The 25,449-nt window shown below is 41.3% G+C and overlaps 2 protein-coding genes across 2 annotated transcripts; one reads left to right on the forward strand and one right to left on the reverse strand.

Moving 5' to 3' along the window:
- Positions 1–6,153: 6,153 nt before the first annotated feature.
- LOC149833655 (putative invertase inhibitor) lies at positions 6,154–6,687 on the forward strand. The gene has a single exon (XM_090009191.1). The coding sequence runs from the start codon at positions 6,154–6,156 to the stop codon at positions 6,685–6,687; it is 534 nt and encodes a 177-aa protein (XP_089865317.1).
- A 1,534-nt stretch (positions 6,688–8,221) lies between these two features.
- HEB2 (condensin-2 complex subunit H2-like protein) lies at positions 8,222–21,782 on the reverse strand. Its single transcript, XM_090009192.1, has 11 exons — positions 21,611–21,782; positions 21,424–21,523; positions 19,553–19,656; positions 19,326–19,471; positions 18,716–19,154; positions 18,444–18,604; positions 18,192–18,365; positions 18,019–18,111; positions 9,123–9,224; positions 8,885–9,043; positions 8,222–8,794 (listed from the first exon to the last, which is right to left on the reverse strand). Exons 1-11 carry the CDS (start codon positions 21,780–21,782, stop codon positions 8,417–8,419), a joined length of 2,028 nt encoding a protein of 675 aa, XP_089865318.1. The 3' UTR covers positions 8,222–8,416.
- Between the last annotated feature and the right edge of the window lie 3,667 nt (positions 21,783–25,449).

Raw genomic sequence — 25,449 nt, forward strand, 5'->3', positions numbered from 1 at the left:
TTAATGCAATCAAATACTTGTTAAGTCAAGGATTGACATTTCGAGGGCATGATGAAGCTGAAGAATCTCTTAATAGAGAAAATTATATTGAGTTGTTAAAGATATTTGCAAAGATCAATGATGACATAAATAAAGTTGTATTGAAAAGTGCTCCAGAAAATAACAAATTGATATCTCCTGATATACAAAAAGATATTGTCAAGGTTGCTTCTATACATACCACAAATGTTATTATCATGAAACTTGGAGATATTTTTTTTTCTATTATACAAACCACAATAAAAAGTTGACAATTTTCCCTTAAATAGCTGACAAGTTAGGCAGCTTTATGTAAATTACCTTAAATAAAACACCCAAATTGGGGCTGTCACCCGTGACCTGATCTAGAGCATGCTCAGCTCAGCCTTGGCTTGAAGCCGATCCATCTGCAAGCGGGAGAGGGTGGTGTGTGTTCTCCCCCGAAGACGACCCTTAGCTACATCGCATGTTTGGGGGTCTCAATGAGTGCCACTTACATAAGCACATAAGGCTCGTATCCCCATGTTTGTCAGCATCGAAGTCCGGTGCGATTGCAAAGACTTAAGTACTCTTTCTTGCTATTCTCGCCATGAAATGATGGTTAAAAAATGACAAAAATGTCCTTCATTCAAAAAATTGAAACGACGGTTCCAAAAAAGGACAAAATTATCCTCCATCTAGAAAGTCGAGAATGATGTTAACTCTTCAAAGTCCAAACAACGAAACAAACCTGAAACTCTCTCTCTTTCTTTTATATTTAAACTTTTCGTCGTCATCTTCTTCTTCTTTCTTCTCCGTGAAACACTGTATTAAGGGAGGCAAAGAGCCAGCGATTCGATGGTGATCGTCGTCCTCTTTCTACTAGCAGTGCCCAGAATATTGCCCTCGTCCAGCGGGCAACTGACTGCGGCGGCCCCTCTACCGCCTTTGAGGGACACCTACAATAGAGTCTTTTAAAGTACAATTTGTCTACCCCTACGTCGACAACACTTCCAATCAGAGCTATGCCTTTTAGGCCACCCTGATGTTGTTCAACACGAGCATTCGCACCCTCAAGTCTTGGCAAGCATTCCTCTGGTTTTGGCACCTCGAGGTCCTCATCTCGACCTTTGGCGCAGTGCTCTCCGAATAGCAATTTACGAGGGTGGCAAATCGCTATGCAATTTTCATAAATCGCTATATCGAATAGCAATTTACGAAAATCACGTAGCAAAAAAATGGCAAATTGCTATGCGATTTATGAAAATCGCGTAGCAAAAAAAATAAAAAATAAAAAATTATTAAATCGAGTAGCGATTTACGAAAATCGCATAGCAAAAAAAATGGAAAATCGCTAAATCGAGTAGCGATTTATGAAAATCGCATAGTGAAAAAAAAAAGAAAATCGCGGGAATGGGTGTTACAAAAATCTCGAGTAAGAAACAACCGAAGGAAACATATGAACGTCACGATCAAACAAAATACTTTTTTGCTCTATTTTGACAGTTACAAGAGGAAAAAAAAAGAAAGAATTTATACAAGCCCCCCCCCCCCCCCCGCCCCCCGCAAAAAAAAATTATTCTGGGGGGTGCTGCCTCCCAAGGGGCGGCCCCTCCTGGACCCCCTCCCGCTGACTGCGCAATAGGACCCGCATGGGGGGGAGCCCCTGACCCCCCTCTTGTAAGGGCAAAAACTCTAAATCAGGCTCCACAACTCATCAAGTTGAACCATTCCACAGTCTAGGATCGTCTGTTGGATGTGCACAGAGGCAGAAATAGAAGGGAGAGAGTGAGAGAGGGTTGATGTTCATAACCTTCTTGAAGGGAGATTCATTTCTCGGATAATCATGCAATGCATGCAATGCAGGGACTAGGTCTTAAATAACCATATTCAGGATACTTAAGTCTTTGCAACTTCTCCTTTTCTAAAATCATCATTTTATGACACCAATGGAGGAAAGGGTACTTAAGTCTTTGCAACCACACCGAACTCCATGCTGACAAACATGAGGATACGAGCTGCACGTGCTTACATACGTTGCGCTCATTGGGACCTCCGAACACGCAATGTAGCTAACGACCATCTTCGGGGGGGGGGGGACATATAACCTGCTTCGGCAAGCGGAGGAGGTTATATGTTCTCCTGAACACGCACTGTAGCTATAGCGTGTTCGGGATCCCGATTGAGCGTTGTGTGGCACTCAGTTGGGTGTACGGGACCCGTACACCACTGTACACTCGCTTGCGAGAGGGTGTTGCATCTTCTTCCCCGAACTGTAGCTACAGTGTGTGTTCGAGTCCCGATTGTACAAAACCCCTACACATGCAACATATATTAAACAAAGAGAGATGAGATCCGAACAACTCATAAGCAAGCTCGTAACATCAATCACATGAGGTTGATTAGAGTGGGGCCTAAATTTGTATCTTGTTGGCCCAAGAACCCAGCCTTACTTGCAGGCTTGCAACATTGTTGATGATCTGATCCAATAGTTTCATTCTTAAGAGCGTACTTTTGTTGATGATCTGATCCAATAGTTTCATTCTTAAGAGCGTACTTCCTAAGCGAGATACTTCGGGTATGTTTGACAGCACGTTTGGGGCGTTGCTGAGGACAAAAATCACAAAAGGTTCACGTTTTCTAACAAATGGGATGCGACGGATGCGCGGAACGCGGTCCATCACGTCCATTATTTAATGTCTTTTTTGGTTCTACAAATCCCTTGTTACAAAAATAACAGGAACGGGCAGAACAAATTTAAAAAAATGCATCGACGGACACGCCGTGCCTGTCGATGCATCTCTCTTTCTCCCCCACCCAAACGCATTCAAATTCCCAGTAAATGATGTGTCTGCCGGCCTCTTCGATCTGGAGGAGCTCATTCGGCTTGTCCCATTCCGACACAAGGCGGCCCGAGAATCGCCGAAAAGGGGCACGACGGTCGATTGGAATCAAATCGGAAAGGGGGATGACGGCCCCGTTCCGGCATAAGACAGCCCGAGAATCGTCAGAAAGGGGGACGGCAGCCGACTGAAATCAACCCGAAAAGGGGGACAACAGAAAGGGGGATGACGACCCCGTTTCGGCACAAGATGTCCCGATAATCATCGAAAAGAGGGACTGCGGCCGACTAAAATCAACCCGAAAAGGGGGATGACAGCCCCGTTCTGGCACAAGACGGCCCAAGAATCGCCAAAAAGGGGGACGGCGGCCGACTGGAATCAACCTGAAAAGGGGGACAGCGGCCCCGTTTTGGCACAAGACGGCCCGAGAATCGCCGGAAAGGGGGATGTTGGCCGACTGGAATCAACCCAGAAAGGGGGACGATGGTCCCGTTCCAGCACAAGACGGCCCAGGAATTGCCGCAGTTGGCGACAACAATCTCGCTTGCCATCACTACAGCGACCATCGCCATCGAGCCGACGACCTCATGGTGGGGGCATTTCGATCTCGCAGCGGCACGCGTTTCCGGTGGGCACCTGGCCGGAGACCTCCTTGTCCATGCGCAAGAAGCTCCGCTCGAACGCCTCCTTCCATTCCTGAAAATCCCGATGGTTCTCGGCTACCAACGATAGAGCATCTTCCATTTCCCTTCTCCGGCCATGACCGGACGACGTCCCAAACCTAGGGTGTCTATCGTCAACCTCCAGCGGACTGACAGGATTTCTCCCCGGTGCTTGTCGTCTCCTTGCTGGTAATCGCCGTGGCATTCGTCCTCTTCTCACCAAAAACGATATCGACGTCCTTCCTCTTCTCTTGGGCAAGGTGTCCTTGTCGAGGCCGATCTTCCAGCAGCTCCACTCATTGTCGTTCGCTGGGAATTCGGGCTTGTAAGGCAGTGTTCTCCTTCGGCCATACGTCAAGGGAAGAAGACAGCCGGGCCGTTGGTGTGGATTCTCGCTGTGGCTTTCGCCATCGGGATATTCGTGCTGGTCGTCAAAGTAATTCGACCCATGACTGTCCAAATTGTCTGCACGTCGTCATCAAATAATGAATATTTGGAATTGAGTACCATCCAAATAAATATTGAGAACGAACAGAATGTCCTTTTTGTCCATTTCGTTCAACCCTGGACAAGCCATCAAAGATACCTTAAAGGCAAGTTTGGTTGCTCCTTTAAAAATGATTAATAACATGGGTCTCAACCAAACATATTTGCCCGTGCAATGACTCACTTTCTAATTTGTGTGAGATTCAGAATCACCCATGTGAATCTGAATCACGTTGATTGAGAATCATTGTTTAAAGGAGAAACCAAAATGTACCCTTAATGAATTTGCCCAGTTATTTTGGATTCGGCAAAAAAAATTTGTGACTTTTTACATCAGGTAGTGGAATACTCACAATAAGATCCACTTTTGCAAAAGGATGCTCTCATTTTTTTTCTTAAAAATGAGAGAAGACGAAGGTTACCATAACTACTAGGATGGGATGTGTCCTTTCTTTAAACATTGTTTCTTTAAACATTGTCCGAGAGATTAGTAAAATGAAATTATTTGAATGCAACTCTTAACCAACGGGTCCCACTAGGGGCATTCCCACAGCTGGCTCCTCATAGAGCAAGAACAAAATAAAATTGAAGGTCAGGATGATAACATTTTAGTAATTTTATAATTGTTGATTTTTAAATAATTGAAAGATCCTCCAAACATGTCAGATTTAGTAATAAAATATGGCGATGTCTGACGCTTCTGAGCTCACTTTTTAAAGCCCCAAAGGGGGTTTGGCGTAGTGGAATGGGGCCTAAGCCGCTAGGGTTCAAATTTCATAAGGGTCATCCCTTGCACAAGCCTAAGTGTGACGGACTCTCTGGGACCAAAAGATAAGCCTACAGAGTTTTACACTGTCAGGACAATGATCATAAGACTAAGGCTATGATCCTGACGGTGGCTTTTTCGTTAAGAAAAAAGTAATTCAAATGCCAATCTTTACTAAACAGACCATGTAGATCAATCTACAGGTCAGATTTGATCAAAACCCCTTGCAACAATAAAGTCTCATTGAGGGTACGGTGATAGAGATGATTTTGGAGATGTCTGCATTCTGTTCCTAGCACTGGCATGATGTATCAAGAAGTTCTTAGGCTCCATAAATTGTCTCTCTGTCTGCATGTGCGTGCGCATGAGAGGGAGTGAATGTTACGTGATGCGAAGTCCTGTTACAGCGCGCTTTTTAAGCTTCACTCTGAAAACTAACCCCAAACCGCTCCAAAGTACAATAAAAAAAGCGCATGCTAATGAAGTGTGCGTTTTTTTACAAAACGACATCTCCGAGCATGTTCGCTTGTGCCATTAGGGACACAGCCAAAATGGCGTGTCCCTGTGACATAAGTTCCGATGAACCCTATGTCCTGTAATGAAAAGTTCAGAAAAGTGAGTGAGTAAATGCAAAAGGTTGGTCCTTAAATGAGATTTTTTTTCCAAAAAAAGAAAGAAAAAAAAAACTATGATTCAAACAAACAAAATGCACAAATCCACGGCAAGAACATGTGGAGAATACCGGCGTCCCCCGCATAGCCTAGGGGTGTTGTGTGTTCTCCCCCAAAGACAAAATTCGCGTGTTCCGATCACGCAGGTTCTCTGACACCAAGGACCCTATTCGCACTTTGCAAGCAGCGACGACAAGCTCGGCAAGAGGCCTCTGCCATCACGGATGCTGATCGTCATTAGTCTGATATGAATCCATATTGGACTCCCCCTCTGTAATCTGTTTCTCCTTTTACTCTTTCCAATAAACAGGTAGGGGTCCTGCCTGCCTAACCCCAGCTTTCACTCTTCGATAAAAAATGCACAAAGCCTGCGTCAGCACGGTTTGATCCAAGGCCTTCATCTCAACACCCTTACCACTACCCTGCTGGCCGTGCGGGCGACCAAGACCTTAAAAACTAGCATGCGTCACATTCATGATCGATTGTTCCGGTAGTAGCGGAGAGAGGAACATGCCAAACGCATTTGAACGGCTAACCGCATTGCTCGCACGTACCCTGAAAAACAACTCGATCGACATCCCTCTTGATCACCCCAAGATGATAAGGGTATAACAGAAACTTGCTAAATTTAAAGCTACTCATCTCAACATATAACTCCTATACATTAATTATTTCAGAAACAAACAAACGCAGGGAAGATGACACCCTCAAAGTCCGTGAGCAGAAAGATGGCTTCCTCTCGTCTCCTGCTCCCCATCTCTCTCTTCCTTGTCCTCTCCTACGGTGTCATCCCTTGTGTGTGTGACAACAATGACTTGCTCCATCGGGTCTGCAACCACGTCACTCACCAGGAGCTGTGCCTCTCCTCACTGGGCGCCGATCCTTCGAGCAAGTCGGCGGGAGACGAGACCCAGCTTGCGATTCTAGCGGTCAAGGTGAGCGTAGCTCACGCCAAGGAGACGCACGAGCAGATCGACAAGCTGCAGAAATCGACCGCGGACCCGCTCATGCAGCAGTGCCTCAGCGACTGCTTGGAAGAGTACGCAGACGTGATCGAGCAGCTCGACGATTCGATCGCAGCATTCAATACCAAGACGTATGGGAACATCAACACTTGGGTTACCGCTGCAATGGCCGACGTGCAGACGTGCCAGCAAGGCTTCACAGAACACAAGATAAACGAGGAGCTGGTGACGCGCAGGAATACCGTTCTCACCAAGCTCTGCAGTAATGCCATTGACATCACCAAGCTTCTTCATTGAAATCCGATGAGGTCTTCCTTCATATGGGGTTTCCTTTGATTGGTCTTCGCCGCCCAAGGCTGTATTCTTGTGTTCTGAGATCCAAAATTCCGTAATTGATATAAAGATTATGATTATGAGCACCTTTTTAGGCTTCTTTCAGAGACATGCATGGGCTAAGTGACACACACCTTATTTATCAGGATAATTGCTAACCACAGGCAATGTGGTCCTTATCGTTGCGAATCAGCCGATTCGCATCGTATCGGCATAAATTCTATACGAAAGCGACCTGAACCAGCTCATTTTCAAATAAATTATAAAATGGTCAAAATAGTTTTTAATATTATTTCAATTTTTGTTAACACGTGACTTTCTGTGGTTGAAAGTTGGGCGATTCAAAACGATTCAGCCCTAAATAGGAATCGCGTGATCCCTGCTCAAGGTCCAAGACGATTCTTACAGCATTGCGCTCCCTTCAATGACAAACTTTAAACTTTTTTCATAATTTTTGAGTTTTTTTTTTTTATATTTGACACTACAGATGTGATCTACGTGTTTGATTTAATAGAAACAGGCACTCAGAAATCATGCTTCTCCAATGTGTATCCCAGACTTTCAAGGATTGAAAAATCAATGGCTCATAATTTACTGATTTTTCAATATTAAAAAATCATATTTTATGTAGAAAAAATATGATCCAAAGGACGGCTAATACCATTTTGACCATGTTGAAGATGTCATTGGCTAAAATAACTTTTCCCTATGAGTTCCAACTAATAGGTTCCTTACCCACGAGGGTAGCAAATATTATCCCTTATTTATCAACTATAAGCAAAGGAGCCTATACAAGGGCTCTGCTCATCTGGTAGTGGCAACTTATGAATGTCACTAAGTTGACAGGATGTCACAAATTCAAAACCCACGGGTGGCATTCTTTGCTGCAAGGTCAAAGTTGGGTGTATTCCCTGGTGAGCAGGAGGGACCTTAAGGGTTTTAGCAACCAGAGGACAGGCAATGTGAGGTCGGTGATGGGTTTTTCTTCCCTTGAATTATAAAAAAAAAGTATAAGCAAAGGACAGAGTGAAAGATTGGCTTTTTTTTTTTACCTCCAATATTTGTTTAAGTGTGCACACTAAAACAATAATTCGTACTCTAGTAATGGAGAATAGTAACTTATATTAAATAACAGTTAGCCCATATAGGCTTTCCATGTTAAAAAGGCAGAATTTAGCCCATATAGCCCTGTCGCATGCTGGTCACCACGTACACACAAACTTACTGGCAAACATGAACCTTGTGAATCTTGTTCCACTCGTTTCTTTAGCATTTAAATCAATAAAATCTGATGATACATGTAGATCCTAGATTACAGCAACTGTTTTCCATATAGAGAAAATGAGTGAACTTGTATGGCATCAAAGCAAAGGAAACAAGTTGACTACTGGAAAACAAAGAGGATGAGAAACCCAACCATTCACATGAATCCACCAGAGTCTATAGAGAGTACAGAAAATGAACAAGTTTCTTTAACTTCCCTCTTTTAGAATACATTAAATAACAGTTCAACTACATTACAGATGCAAAGCAGAACAAAGAATCAGGAAAAATCCCCCGATATATATTACACTATGCAGTGAAAACAAAAGGATTAGGAAAATATTAATTCTAAGCTACTTGTTTCACGGCCTACAAGTACACCTATGCCTCTAAGACTGCCGTTAGTTGACATGGGGAATAAGTGGTCGGGTTACCTAGCAAAGGCAATAGTTTTAATAAACTGGCTTCTGCGTCTTCTCTTGCCTTCCGGGGTACACCTGATGCCCCAACCCTTTGCAGCTTTACACAACTTGTCACAGGAAGGAGAGAATTTTTTTGGTGATGTTAGTAATGTTGCTGAGTTCTCATTTGTGAAATCGCTGTGATCATCCAAGTTCTTTTTCGGAGAATTTATCCTTTTCTTTTTTGTGTCATGCTTTCCAGCCATGGAAGGTGCCCTGTACTTGAGCATTTCTTCATGCCTTCTGTTATTCGAGAGCAGTCTCACGTAAAAGGGATTTACTGCTGTAAAACAGACGAATTCATTGCCTGATGTTCCTCTTTCCAGTGCTACATTACCATTATTCACCTGAAAAAGAAAAGATTTAACAGCAGAAAAAAAAAATAGCAGGTAACAAGCTGTAAGCTAGTTTGAATGAGCTTAGAGTAAGAGAATTACTAGCTGAAGAAGTGCCGAGAACGTCCGAGCAATTTCGTACTTTGGCTGACCACCTACCAGGTCAGCAAATGACCTGCTGCCTCGAGAATCTGTTTCTGACGACAATCTGACCATGAATTTTTCTCCATATTCATGAATATCAAAAGGAAGGTGTGATTCCTGCTTACCGATAAAGAAGATATAGAAGACTGTCAAATATCAGACTCTGAACAAGGACACTAACCACAGTAACAAATACCTGTTCTTCCAAGCTACGTTCGATTCTCTGCTTCCATGTTGAAACATGGGCGGCTAATTCTGTCTGCTTTTCAACTTCAGCTATGCTGGCCAGAAGGGCATCCTTTATAAGAAGAGAGACAGTTAACTTCATATCCTTAAATAGCAAAATATCAAAGCAATTGAAAATAGTACAAAAAGCTCAACCAACAAAATGCTCCAATTTCATGCTGCTAGAATACACTCCAAAACAAACATGAAAAAAGTTACCACTTGGGTAATGCTGATCGAAAGAGGAAATCTTTTTTTTTTTACCAAAAGCTGAATTTATTATTAAAGCATGGGGACAAGAATACACACACGTTACAAAGAGCATGAAGATGACAGGGATCAAGTCTGATGCTGCCACTCAAAATCCCAGCTAGGCCATTTAATTGATACACAGGCAATAAGTTCCAACCTCAGAAGACTTTAAATAAGAAAGGAGGGCAAACTAACATCTTGAAAAGCCTTATTATTTCTCTAGATGAAGTGTTACTGTGAAAGGAAGGTCGGACCACCCTCACAGGACCTTGTTTTCAAAACAAATCGGGGTCAGAGAGAAGAAGAATAGGAGAGGGCCTTTCCAAGCTGAAGCGTCCACTTCCATTTGCCGAAAAAAGGTGCTTTCTTTTCCATGGAAAATGTGCCTTTTCTATAGCACACAAATAGCCCCTTAGACTGTGTAGTGAAAAGTTGCTGGGTTAATTTTATCATGGAGAAAATGCCCAAGGGGTCCCCCACTGATTTTTTCACCATAAAAGGGAGAAAAACTCCCGCCAATGCAAAAAATAGGGAGAGGTTTTCTCCCTTGTTTGACGCAGCCTGCCCCCCCCCCCCCCTAGAGAGTGTTTGAATGTGCCCCTAGAGAGCGTTTGAATGTGCAATAAAAATTAGCTGGGTTGATTTTATCATGGAGAAAATGTCAAAAGGGTCTCCCCCTCCGACTTTTTCACCATAAAAAAGGGAGAAAAACTTTCGCTAACGCAAAAAGCAGGAGTTTTTCTCCCTCGTTCCATACAGCCTGCGCCTCTCTTCCCCTTCCTCCGCCTCTTCTTCTTCTCCTCTCTCTCTTTCTCTCCCCTTTCCTCCGCCTCTTCCTCTTCCCCCCCCCCCCCCCATTCCTCTACCTCTTCTTCTTCTCAATCAAGTTTTTGTTGTTGCTCCCTAGTTCTGTAATTGTTGAAATTGCTATGTCCCTATTTTTTGTTGCTGCTGATTTTGTGAATGTGTGTTGGACTTGACCTTTAGGTTTGCTTAAGTTATGTGCATTTGTTGCTTTTCTTTTTTAATTAATTTGTTATGTGTGTTTGTTTATGTAGATGTGACAATGAATTGTTATGTGTGTGGATGTGACATTGAATGAATATACATATGTATATTTTATTTGAAGGTTAATTGGTTGTCTTTTATTTTAGATTTATTGATAGAGCATCAACGACGTGGATGCTATTTTAATATCTTTAAGACTTGATATTATGTTTAAATTATATAGCATGTTTACTATGCTTGACGCTAAAAATATCTTATGCTTCATGCATTTTTTGTTGAATAATTTTATGTTGGATACATGATTGTTGTTAGTTTTAGCACTTTATTTTAAGAATTTAGATTATTTTTAGAATTATTTGACATTTGTTGATAGTTGTTTGTTTTTCTAATTCAATTGTTTTTAATATTTGGGCAGGTTTTGTAATGTTCAACTTGTTTTTTTTTTATCTTTTGCTTATTGTTGATTGATTTTACTTGCATACATGTTTGTTACCAGTTTTAGCAGTTCATTTGCATATTTTTTATTTTTTAAATTAAGGTACCGACTAGTCCACCTAATCTTTTTAGGGGTCCACCGACTAGGCATCGCCTAGCGCTTTTGACTACATAGGGATCCATATACAATACAAACAATATATCTAGGCATATATATGTTTTATCAGGCTTGAACAACATCAGTTTGCTTATTGAAAAGTGTCTCATTTCCTATAATTGTGTGTTGTTCCAGTCCCTTCAACCTTGCGTTCCCTAAACATAAGAACATTAGAAACTCAGTCTCTCCTTCTAACTCAAAAGATTGATCCACAACATATTTGATTAGTTGATGATAGACCTAATGTAAAGTCAACTTAAAAAAATGTATTGGACACATGTCGGACACGTGCCGAGTCCGATCCGCCTTGTCAAACCCGGATTAGATCCAAACCCGGACCCAACCCGGGTTCTGGATTGTTTGCTTGAGTCTTTTAAAAGACGCAGACTGAAGAGGCGAGGGGGCAAAACCCCTCACCCCTTTCTCTCTCCTCTCGCGCACCCATTTTCGTCCCTCTCTCTGTTGACGCCGGCGACCATCGAGCACCGACGACCCCCCATTCTCTTCCCCCTCGTCCTCCCGTTGCTCCCTCTGCATGCCGCCTCGCTGGAGGCAGCTTGATGTCGGCTACACCTCGCCGGACCTCAGGTAAACTCTCCCTCAAGTTTTCTTCCTCCTCGTATTTCACTTTTGTCGGCAAGCGATGGGGTGGCTGCTTGCGCTGTGTTTTGGGGCCGGATGGGGGTTGATCCCCTATTGGTTTTCGGCCAGCCGACAAGGACCAAGCCCCTGCCGCCTATGGATTCTCTGGCAGGGACCGCACCCTGCCTCTCGCTTTTCTTCTTCTCCGTCTGCCTTCTTCCTCTTCGCTCCTCTCGTCGGGAAGGGGTCTCGGCCCCTGCCACCCTGGTGTTTTTGTTAGGCAGGGGGCACCTCCGTATTTTTTTTTTCATCAGCCCCCCTGCCTCTTTGTGAGTTTTCGTCTCTGTGCTTTTTCGACAGGCAAGGGGGCTCCGCCCCTTGCCTATTCTTTTCCGGCAGGCAGGGAGCAGGGCCCCTGCCTCTGTGTCCTTCCGTCTAACAAGCCGGTGGGAGCCAAGCCCCTGCCGCCTCCTATTCTTGTTAGCAAGGACCAAGCCCCTGCTGTTTGTTGCTTTTTTTGGCAGGGGCTGAGCCCCAATCATGTTTGTTCTTTTTCTGGGTGTCGGCAGAGGGCTAAGCCCTTGCTGCCTCCTGCCCTCCCTGCAGGGGTCGGGCCCCCCTGCCTGTCCGTCGGGTCAGTAGGAGCCAAGTTCCTGCCACCCTCAGCGTTTTTAGCGTGCGGGCAAGGGCAGGGCCCCTGCCCACTCTGGTTCTCGACAAGCAGGGGCAAGGCCCCTCTTCGTTCTCCCGTTTGGCAGCGACATGTTTCCTGTCGCTACCTCTTTTTCTTTTATATTCCATTTTATGTTAAACATACTAACATAATCGTATTTCTGTAGATTTCGCGACGGAGACCGCTCGTGCCCCGTGGCCCGAGCACATACGTACTTACGCTCGCAAGCGTGCACAAAACCGCAACCCCTCAAGGTAGGGGAAAGTTGCATAAAAAGAATTATGAACGAACAAAAGCTAAAATAAGAAAAGATAACTAAAATTGAAAAGCAAAGGACAATTATATATGTATACGTATAAAAATATATATGTATGTCTATTAACACAAGGACGCGGTTTCGTGATCCTTGTCCTCTTTACTTTCTTATACTTTCCTTTTTCTGTTGCCGCTGCGCTTTATGTGCCCAAGATTTTATTTGTCGTTTTACTTTTTATTTCTGTTGCCGCCGCACTTTATGTGCCCAAGCTTTTATTTTTCGTCTTTTTACTTCCTATGTTTTTTCTTTTTTTGCTGCCGCCGCGCTTTATGCGCCAAGGCCTTTTACTTTACCGTCTTTACTTTCTTTTTTCTTCTATTGTCGCCGCCGCGCTTTACGTACCCAATCGTTACTTTTCATTACTTTCCTGCTTACATTTATGTTCATGCCTTTGTTCACTGCCTTACGTGTTGCTCTTGCTGCATTATTGTTACTTCGTTTCTACATTCAGTTATCTTAGTTTTGAGCTGCCATGCAGGATGAGAGGTTTTGCCCCTTTACGATTCTTTTATGGGAAAAACCTTGTAAGGCACGCAACCACGCGTACCAATATTCGCTCTTTTCGATAAGATACGAAATTGAGTATCGATGCCTTGATCTCAAGAAAAACGTGTCCTGCACATATTTTAAATTTCTTGTGAATGAAGACACGCTTGGACTTGTTACGTATTGGGGGTGCCTTTGAGTAACACTTGTCTACCATCATAGTCGCATTTTTAGAAAGTGACGTTGGGTTGCACTAGGATGAGTAGCACGAGAGGTTGATGAACCTCATGGTGTGCAATGGGCACAATTATTGAAATTCACAAAATGGTGACTATGCGACTTCAAAGGCAAGATGCTTGATTGAGTCTAATGGACTAGAGCACGTAGAGTGAGACGACGGTTAAGAAATCTTCGTCATACCCGTTCGACACGATTCATCAAGAGAGAGGATGGATGATACGAAAACTCCGATGAACAAGTCATTAACGACCACTCTACGAGCAAATGACCCGACTTTCCCAGTCATCGGAGTTAGAAAAAATGGGCTACCATAATTATACTAGGTGGTAGTTGCTTGACACTTCTGCAGAAGTTGGATGCATTCATAGGCCACTTATGCCTTTGGGGATTTACTCTCTTGGTCACAGGCCGTTCCCTTATGAGCGAACTCAGTCAATCATTCGAAGTATCATAAATCACATAGCATAATAGACCCCCGAATTGATCTCGGTTGTTTCTACGTTTTGTGCCATGTGTCTACTCGTACAGACAATTAATATCAGAAAAAAATATAACATGCTCACACTACGGTTAGAAATACACTTTGGTGATGTTAATATAGTTGATTGTTCTAGAGCTTAGTTACTTGTTTTACTTTACTTACTGCTTGTGATAGTTGATGGCATGCATGGTTAGCTCTGTTACTGTTATAACTACTTATTCTGCTTATTTTTAGCTTTTTGTTCTTTATTGTCTTTTTGCGCTCCTACCAATTTTTCGCGAGACCGGCCCATTTTTATGGGTGCAAGTGACGATTAGGTACCAAAGACAGTCGGTGGCGCGATGCAACATGGCTCGAGACCTCACTCTCCTCTATGGCGTCTTGGCTACTTGTTTTGGCTTGTACTTTTGTTCACGGAAAAAAAAAAACTAATTCTGTACATACTAAAATTTTATCAGTAAAATATACTTTTTGCTAACTCCGCCTGTGTAGTTATACACTGCCGGTCCCAAGCCCGGATAAAGGAGGAGGGTTGCGGTAGGCCTGTGACAGCCAGCATAAAAACTTTGTCATATCCTATGAAAATGAACCAATATGAGAATTTCGTTGGGGCGTTCCCTACTGAGCGACGCGCTGTACTCTCTAGGCCCGGAGGCAGTGATAAATGTGCAAGGGTTGCTAGGTCGTCGCCCAGAAGCGACACGTCACACCGGCGCCCGGGTGTGGTGTCAAATAGGCAAGGGTTCCCTCACTTTGTTGGACGGGTGGGGGTAAAGAAGTTAGTCCAAGACCATAAAATTAGGTTAGCCACTTGGAACATAGGGTCTTTAACTGGTAAGTTGGTAGAGTTAGTAGATGTTATGTGTAGGAGAAAGATTGATATTTTATGTCTTCAAGAGACCAAATGGGTAGGTGAGAAAGCTAAAGTGATAGAACCTTGGGGATATAAGATTTGGTATACAGGAATAAATAGGAATAGGAATGGAGTAGGGATTGTTATGAGTCGTCAGTTTATAGATAATGTAGTTGAGGTCCGTAGGAAGGGTGATAGAATTTTACTTATTAAATTAGTATTAGGTACGGATATTATTAATATTATTAGTGTTTATGCACCTCAAGTAGGTTTAGATGATTCCATTAAGCATCAATTTTGGGAAGATTTAGATGGAGTAGTACAAGAGACATCTTATGGAGAAAAGATTTTCATCGGCGGTGACCTTAATAGACATGTAGGCATTAGTAGAGATGGATTTGAGAATATCCATGGAGGCTATGGTATAGGAGAAAGAAATGAAAGTGGAGAAAGGATTTTAGATTTTTGTTTGTCCTATGATATGATCTTAGCAAACACTTGGTTTAGGAAGAGGGAGTCTCACCTAGTAACATTTAAAAGTGGGGTTAATACGAGTCAGATAGATTTTTTCCTACTTAGAAAGAGAGATAGGGGTTGTTGCATCGATTGTAAGGTTATACCAGGAGAAAGTGTAGCTACACAACATAGAGTCTTAATTTTAGATCTTAGAATTAGACAATGCCGCAAAAGGGATAGACATAGGATAGATCCTAGAATTAAGTGGTGGGCACTGAAAGGAGCTAAACAAGAAATGTTTGTAGAGCAGGTAGTTAAGGAAGTTGATTGGTGTCTCGAGGAGGATTCAGAATCAATGTGGAATAAGATAGCGGGTGGTATGAGAAAAGTAGCTAAGGAGGTATTGGGTGAGTCTAAAGGCGGTGCACCACTAGGTAAGGATACATCATGGTGGAACGAGGATGTCAAATTAGCTATTAAGGTTAAAAGAGAGTGTTATAGAAATCTAAGTAAGAGTCGTGATAATGAGAATTTGGAGAAGTATATGATAGCAAAGAAGGAAGCTAAAAGAGTTGTTCGAAACGCGAGGGCTAAGGTATATAAGGAGGTTTATGACAAGTTGGATACCAAAGAAGGCGAGAAGGATATTTATAGGCTTGCAAAGATGAGAGATAGGAAATCGAAGGATTTGGGTATGGTTAGATGTATCAAAGATGAAACACAAAGGGTTTTAGTCAAAGATGAGGAGATTAAGGAGAGATGGAAAGATTATTTTGATAAGCTATTTAATGATAGTCATGCTCAAGATCTTGGAGACTTCTCCATTTCTTTTCATGAGATAAATCGTGACTTCATGCGTAAGATTCAAAAGAAAGAAATTGCAGAGGCTTTGAAGAAAATGAAATCAAGAAGGGCAGTTGGCCCAGATGGTATACCTATCGAGGCTTGGAAATGCTTGGGAGAGAAAGGTTTAGAATGGTTGACAAATCTTTTTAACTTGATTTGGCGAACAAATAAGATGCCTAATGAGTGAAGGAAGAGTACTTTGGTGCCTTTATATAAGAATAAGGGTGATATACAAGATTGCACAAACTATCGTGGTATAAAACTCATGAGTCATACTATGAAACTTTGGGAGAGGGTGATTGAGTCTAGGTTGAGGAAGGTTGTCATGATATCGGAGAATCAATTTGGTTTTATGCCTGGAAGATCAACTATGGAAGCTATACATCTTCTTAGACAACTTATTGAAAGATATAGAGAGAGGAACAAAGATTTGCATATGGTTTTTATTGATTTAGAGAAGGCATACGATAGAGTACCTAGGGACGTTCTCTGGTGGACAATGATGAAGAAAGGTGTTTCTCTCAAGTACATTAGTATAATTAAAGATATGTATGAAGGAGTAGTAACCAATGTCCGCACTTGTGGAGGGGTGACAACCAATTTGCCGATAACGGTTGGGTTACATCAAGGATCTGCTTTAAGCCCTTTCCTATTTGCAATAGTGATGGATGAGCTTACGAGATCAATTCAAGAAAATGTACCGTGGTGTATGTTGTTTGCTGATGATATTGTTTTGATTGATGAGTCTAGAGCTGGGGTTAATGCTAAGTTAGAATTATGGAGACAGACATTGGAAGCTAGAGGTTTTAAGTTGAGTAAGAGTAAGACTGAATATATGGAATGTCGGTTTAGTAAGCAACGAAGTAGTGATGGGAGTGTAGTGAAGCTTGGTGAGCAAGATATACCGGTGAATGATTATTTCAAATATTTGGGATCCATCATTCAAAAGTATGGAGAAATTGATGGAGATGTAAATCATAGGATAAAGGTTGGGTGGATGAAATGGAAAAGTGCTACTGGAGTGCTGTGCGATCGTAGAATGCCATTGCGGTTGAAGGGAAAGTTTTATAGGACGACTATTAGACCCGCTTTACTATATGGTACGGAATGTTGGGCTGCAAAGAGACATCATATTCAAAAAATGAGTGTAGCTGAGATGCGGATGCTTAGATGGATGTGTGGAAATACAATAAAAGATAAGATTCGGAACGAAGAGATACGTAAGAAGGTAGGTGTTGCACCCATTGAAAATAAGATGCGAGAGAATCGTTTACGGTGGTTTGGACATATTCGGCAAAGGCCTAATGATGCTCCAGTTAGAAGGTTGGAGAAATGGGAAAATATATTAGTTAAAAGAGGTCGGGGTAGGCCTAGGAAGACTTGGATGGAGATGATAGGAAAGGATATGAATGCTTTGAACCTCACCGAGGACATGGCGTTGGATAGAAATGATTGGAGGAAAAGGATTCATGTGGAAGACCCAAAATGAATTTCTTTTTTGGTTCATATCGCTGACCCCAATTGTTTTGGGATGAAGGCGTAGTTGTTGTTGTTGTTGTTGTTGTTGTTGTTGTTGTTGTAAAATATACTTTTTGCTCACTAATTGTTTGCTAAAAATGATTGTTGCTGGATTTTTGTGCTAACGCGCCCAGAAGCGTCAACTTGTTCTTTTTTAAAAGAAAACCTGTTTCCGCAGAATTATGAATTTAAAAACTCTGAATTTCAAAAGATTTCTCTAAAAAAATTTCATAATTACAAGTTGAAATTTTGGGGCATTACAGATAACTGGCCCATTATTGCTGGTTATGACAAATATTCAAGATACCCTCACAAAATTAAACTCAAATGCCTCAATATAAAAAATATGAAGACTAATATTCTTATTTTTCAGAAAGTAAGGTATACTAAAAATTAATCTATATTCCTACCTAACAAACAGGACATCAGAATAATTACAAACTTACATACTATAAGGGACATCAATTAGATTATTAAGTACTAAATACGGGAAACCAAAACAATAAATACTATTAATAATCCAATATAACAAGAATGCAAGTATCTTCCTAGGATTAACTTTACCAGATGAGAATGGCACAATTCTTCAAGGTCTGCAATATCATTTAGGCCTTCTTTTGCATTGGAATCAGTATTGTTTGTCACACCAACATTGTCCTATAGCACATAAGTACATAACAAAAGAGGTCAATGCCCACATGCATAACATTTGACAATTAAACTCCAAACAAGCTCACCGCTACAGAGAATGCAGCAGCATCTGTATCCATGTAACTGTCATGAAACAACCCAGCATCAGCCTCTTCAAAGTCATGGAGATCATTCACATAATCATGATCGTCATTACAGTTGCTAGGGTCTGCAAAAGCACCCGAAGCTTCATGTATACCAGAAACAAGAGATTGTCTAAGCTGCAACGCAAGCAATGCATCAGTAAACAATGAAAGTACCAAACTTCTACACATCACAAGAAACAACTGAAAGTAAACCTTCTGATAAGGGAGAGGAGATTGAGTTGCCCGCAATCTTTCGACAGCATCCATTGCATCTGCAAATTCTGGACTTACTGATCCATGTAATCTAGCAAGAGGAAATCGTGCCAAACCAATATTCCGCTTAGCAGAGGACTTCAATCGGCATGCAAAGTTTGCTGCAAAGTAATTGCAGGTAAACATTCAAGCTCTAATAGTAAGAGATAGAAAGAACAAGGGAAGTTATGCTAAAATGAAGACTAAAGCAAGAGCAAAGAACATTGATACACCTTTTTTGAATGGCTTAATTTTCAATGTTCCAGGTTCATGTGGATTCAATGGTGCCCATGGATCATCATCTAAATCTTCTTCTAAATCTGAACAACCTCCGGATATGCCTTCTCCAGCATATGTGTTGTTATCTGGAAATTCATGACTAAATTGCAGTCCAGGCCCAATATCATTATTCTCTTCAAAATTGCAGGTGCCTCCTGCAGCTCCATTCATCTGAACATCCTCACCTTTTCCAAGCCCTGATTTTTGTGCAGTCCCAGATCTTATTAATGGAGATTGAAAGAAAATTCTACGAGACTTAGACCTTGCTGAGCTTCCTCTCTGATTAGATGTTTGAGCATTTGAACATACATTGGCCTTTAAAAAATTATCAATAGCCTCCGCATCACAAGGGTCCAATAGGAGAAAATCCCGATGAACACTGCTGATGGCTATCTGTGATCAAAGTTTAACTACTTAAACAATATGTATGAAAGAAAATTTTAATCAATATACAAAAACTGCTGATGTCTATCTGTGTTCACACATCACAGTTTAACTACTTAAACAATGCGTATAAAAGAAATTATCAAGCAGTACTCCAAGCAAGGCACAAACTCAACCTACCTGATAAGATGCCAATTCTCCCGCATCACCTGTAGCATCCAGACAATCGCCTTCCAACACAAGCAAGCTGGCAGGTGGCTTGACTGGATGACTAAATGAAAGATCATCATTATCTAAATCATCATCCAGGTCAATATTGGTTTCAACTGCCAAATGAAAAATGTTAAGCCATACCAGATGATCCAGCAAAACAAAAACTGGCATAAATTATAGTTCCTTTTTTTTACCTTGGACATCATCCAAGCACAAAAATTCCTCATTATCATCATCAACTATTGTGTCAGCATCAGTTCCATCAGGATGGATAGAACTCTTTTCTTGAACATCCTGTCTGTTCAAGATGCCAAAAATAATAAATGCAACTGACATTTGAATTCTACTTATTTCACTATATAAAAAGATTACACACCAATACTTACCTCAGCATCCTTAACCATGCACAAGATGAAGCAACAAACATGCAGTACAGGAGAAACATAGGAAGATTCTCATTTAATGTCCTATGAGCAAGCACTACACAAGAAATTTCTTCCTTGGATGAAAGGAAAGTATCACATGATAACGCATGACTGCTGGAGAACAAGGGTTACATGATTTTATGCTGCATTCAAATTTGTAACTGAAATTTTCCAATAAGCCTCCTTTTTTTTCTTTGTCATCATAAAAGGTTGAAACTTGACAAATTTGGTAGAATTTGCAAACTTATTCTAAACAGACATGGCACACACAAAATAATGTTTACTACAAACAACAAAAGTAACAAGAGAACATGCATTGACCTCAAATGCCCACCTTTCACGTATCAAATTCATACATCACAAATCACAGATATGAACTATCGGCAGTCATTATATGGACCCAATGCATGTATATGATCATAACTGGGTGAAACTTTTAATAATAGAATACTTGAAACAGGAAAAAAAACAAAGCATGACACTTCCAATCTATATAATGTAAAATGCCCATAAAATCAAAACAACTGAAGAAAAAAAGGGAAATGGAAACAAGAATTGTTTGGAGGGCTAGTAGTTCCAGCCTCTCATATGTCATGTATCAGACACATAAACAGACAGGGAACTTTTCTTTACATGAAAATGCCTTTAGAAGTGGAAGCAATACAATAAAAAGGGAACCATAGAACAACAAAAGGCAATAAATAACTGGAAAGATAGCAGCTATTATATGCTTGGCAGTAAAACTTGTATAGAAATTTCAAAACTCCTCTATTCTGGAACCAGACCCATATTTCAAAACAAGACGTTTTAGGTTCTATGACCTGAACATGGTCAGGAAGCATATAGACGTCTTTTTTAACATTGCCTCCAAAACGTTTTGACATACAAAAGAGTAAAAGAAATACTTTCAACTTAGTGAACATACAACACCAAAGAAGTCCAAGATGAAGCAAACAAATTAAAGTCGCTTCATCAAATCATGTACTAAACTTCAATATCAAACTTTCAATTTGATGAAAATGAAGAAATTATATTCCATACATGATAAACCATAAAATCCTTCTTACATGGCTACAACTATGTTACTCTCTTTTTGCATGTTTCAAAGATATTAGGCCATTTAAGCTGTCTTTTCTGATAACAGCCACATCGCAGATTATTTGTCTCCGCTTTCCCCCAGCACCAAATGCCACAGTTAGCCAATAAGACGAGAATATTGACGAGGATGTTGGGCTATTAGCCCCTGTTTCTTTAGCCTAGACCCCAAGGAGATGTAGCAGACGTCTATTTGAAACATTCAACGAAAGAGATTCCACAGGGCAGTGTTGTAACTATTTTCGCATAAGTTGAACCTAACCAGATCCACCTTATCTGAGAGAAATGAACAATTAATTTATGGGTACATGAAAAAGAATACTTGATTTCTCCGTGCAGATAAAAAGGGAGGATTCACCACCCTCATTGGTAATTTTTAAATCTGATCCATAATTTAAACAAAAACAATAATTAACAAACGATGAAGAGAAGAAAATAAAGGTATTTTACTAAAAAACGAAAGGTGGTGCAAGTACCAACCAAAAACAGAAGAAACTTTGCCATCAGAATGACCAAAAACAAAAGAATAACAAGAAAAACCAAACCTCTTCTGGGTAATAAACTCGAGGGCATGTAGAACCAGCGAATACAAGTACTCCACCTTCCTGCTGTATATCTGGATCGAACCCTGCAGCAGCAATGCAGCTGCAGAAAGGAACCACCATCGTTTAGAGAGTTCCGAAAAAAACACAATCACAAGGAGAATCAAACAGAACCGAACAAGATCCCAACCTTCGGCGAAGTTAACGGCATGACGGCCATCGTTTCCTGGATCGCCGGAGGAGCAGATCTCGAGGAGGTACTCTTCGAGTTTCTTGGCGACGTCTACGGCCCAATTGGACTCGAGGTCACGGTTGGGTTGGAGGATGTGGAAGCGGCCCTCGTTCTTCTCCCTATCGTTCATCTCTACCGACGGAGAGCGCTACCTTTCCGCCATGCGAGCCACACAGGTCGGAAAGGGGCAAAAATCGAAACCCTAGGGCGAAAAGATGCTGCGAGAAGGGGAAAAGCCCCAGGGAGACAGAACGAAGAGAAAAGGAGATCGGAAAAACCCAAGGGCGCAAGAAGAAGGGAGAGAAACACCTGGAATTGGAAGCGAGAAGAAGCCCTAAGTAGGACCACTGAACCAGAGAGAGAGAGAGAGAGAGAGATTCAAATAGGGAGTTCTTGATTTTGTTTGAGATGGCTTTCCCGCTCGCTGTCTTTCATTCTCTCTCTCTCTCTCTTACCCGAATGGGTCCGAATCCTTTGACTGGGTCAGGGCCCGTCAGGGTTGACCCGGACCCGCCCATATAGCTAATAACCGGGTTTGGGTTTTGTCTGTTCACGAAAATAGAATCCCAAACCGAGACCTACATAATTTTAGAAATTCTTTTTATTAAGAAAATATATAGATACTTGGTTCGGGTCAGGTGCCTGACATAAAATACTGGGTCAGGTCAGGTACCCAACAAAAATCATGAGCCAAACCTGGTCCTCATGTTGGCAAAACCTGACACAACCCGCCAACCCGCTTCTTAGGCGGGTTCGGGTTTGGCTTAAACTAACCCAATTAATAAACGGGTTGACCCCCCTAACCCGTTTATTAAACGGGTCGGGTTAGTGTTAGGGGTATGCCAACCCGGCTGACCCGTTTAATAAACGGGTTAGGTGGGCGGGTCATCCCGTTTACCCGAACCCAATCCGCCAACCCGTTTACCCGACCCAACCCATTTATTAAACGGGTTGGCGGGTCATGTCGGGTTACCAGTTTAATAAACGGGTTGGGTTTGTGTTTGTGTTTGCCACAGCCGACCCGTTTATTAAACGGGACGGGTTCGGGTTCGGGTCGAGGTATGCTGACCCGCCAACCTGACCCGATTGCCACTGTTTATCTGAATATCAATGGGGTGTTACTTTCTACCCATACCCAATAATTTGGGCTTGGGTCAGGTTAAGTACCCAATACCGGATGCGTTGACAGCTCTGTGAGATAATCAGATAATCCTGAGAGGAAGGTTGCAAACAAGTCTTAAAAGCAAAACAAAGGTACTAGGTTTTATTTGGATCTGAACATAGTTCCAACAAAAAAATATAACCCAATCTACATATGAAAAATCCGCAATAACCGAATTGGATTGTTTGCCAGTTTAGATTTGGCGATACCACCAAACCGGATCCATTTGCACCCGTAGGTAGGGTTGGTAAAAGAGCCTAACAAACAGAACACGGCATGTTCGCGCTCGACTCGTGTTCATGTTTAGCCAAGACGAGCCGACCACGAGCTGGCTCGTGTAAAAACATTCCATGTTATTTATCTATAGTATATACATTTTTATATATTATATTTAAAATATATATAACTTTTTATATATTACACTTAATAGTCCATATTTTATGTATATATTTTTCATTCATCCATCTTTTAAATATATATTTTATGCATTAATTATTTTATATATTACACAAAATATATATTATCCAAAAAAATTATCAATTTTATCTATACTAAAACTATCAAGCCAAGCCAAGCTGAACACCTTGTGTTCGGCCTTGACTCGTTTAAGCTAAACAAGCTGCTTGTGGTTTGGCTCACGAACTATACGAATTGATCACGATCAAGTTCGTAATAAGCCGAGTCACGAGAGTCGCCACTCGGGATGTCAAATCAGATTTTATCTGATATCCAACCAAATCTGATTTTATTTAGTTGCATTTGGTAAGCCAAAACCATATCCAGTTATAATCGGATGTGAATATAGTTTTGATTTTCTATTACCTAATCTGATAAATATCCTAATTTGACAGACATCTGAATACGTTACATGTAAAAAAAGTGGATCTGACATGAACTTTTCACCATCCTAATCTGAATCCAAAATAGAAACCGTTTAGCCAACATCTGATTAGTCGTATGTGGTATTAACTACATCATAACCATTTATGCCCTTCTAGGGAGGACTCAACCAAACTGACCCATAGAGTCCATTACAAATAAATTGTACCTTGATAGTTGAGACTAGGGGTTTCAACGGGTCCTGTTTACAAGGATCTGACCTGAACCAAACCCTATAGGGTTCTGATATGGTGATAAATAAGAAGACCCGATTAAAACCCGAGTCCAGACTTGAAGGTCCAAAATACATGGATCCCGGTATAGTTTGTGAAATTTTATACCAGACCTGGGACCAACCCCAGTTCCAATCAAGACCTGCACTTTTCAATATAAAAATGGCCTGTGTCTGGTTCATGTAGTTTTTATCGGGTCTGGGTATAGTTTCTCTTATAGTGGACCCAATTGTACTTGGGTCCGAACCGATACCATACCCGAAAATCAAGTCTAAGTCTGGTTTCACCTGAGTCTGAACCAAACCCAACCCGTTGACACCCGTTCTTCAGACCATTGTCATAAATCTCGTCCAGGGAAAACTTGTTACTGAAAACAAAAAAACTGTTTTCTCTCAAGGAAACTTGTGAATATATAAAGTATTAAAAATAAAAAATGTATATAAAAATTACTAATGATATAATAAATAATATAAAAGTAAAAACGTGCTTTTTGTCCCGATAATATCATGATAAAAGTGCAACATTTAGATTTTACGGGAATTGACACTTTTTTCTTTTTCATAACAGAGCTTGGGGAATTAAGGCCCCCTCCCTTTTACTAACAACCTTTAATCTAACCCGAGAAGACAGAGTCCTGTTCATACTACTAGAAAGATATTCAACCACTCGTATGCTAGTGGGGTTCGAACTTGCAACATCCCTCCACAAGGTGACTTGCACAATTACCAGATGGTCGAAGCGCCAGTTGGTTAGTGAGAACTGATACTTAAATCATTTTTTCAATAAAAGAATACATTTTTTTAGTTGAAAAAATTCAGTGCTGTTTAGGGTGTCAATGGGTCGGGTTTATCCAGACCAAACCCTATAGGATTCGGTTATGATGGCAAATAAGAAGGCCCAAGTCCGGACCTGAAGGTCAGACTAATACATGGACCCAGGTATAGTTTGTGAAATTTTGTACCAAACCGGGCCCAACCCAAGTTTTGATTAAGACTCATAAATTTTCAATGTAAAAATGATAAAAAATATTATTTTACCTGGTATAGTCTGGGTCTGGTTCATGTAGTTCTTATCCGGTCTGGGTATAGTTTTTCTTATAGTAAACCCAATTAAACCCGAGTCTAAACCTGATACCATACCCAAAAATCTAGTCTAAGCTTGATTCCACTGGGTCCCAACTAAAACTGACCCGTTGACACCTTTAGTACGGTTACAGCTGTAAACTTTTGCATTGTCCAAAAAACCTATGCACGTGTCAAATTCTTACTGTCCAAAAGACGATTCCTACTGAGCCGAGTATATAGATAATATCTATGTTATATTTAACCAAAAAACAAAAAGGGTCATTTTGTTCTTATCGGGTATGGGTATAGTTTCTCTTATAGTAGACCTATACCCGATAAGTCAGTTGTAGCAGATATCGACTCTCGAAAGTACTGTATGGATGACGCTATCTAGTTTTGAGTGTCAGACCAAGTTTTCCTCAAAAACAATAAGCAGAGAAATGCACCACACACGTTCGC

The sequence above is a fragment of the Nuphar pumila genome, chromosome 6 (genome assembly GCF_984573655.1).
Source record: "Nuphar pumila chromosome 6, dmNupPumi1.hap1.1, whole genome shotgun sequence".
NCBI classification, from domain to species: Eukaryota; Viridiplantae; Streptophyta; class Magnoliopsida; order Nymphaeales; family Nymphaeaceae; genus Nuphar; species Nuphar pumila.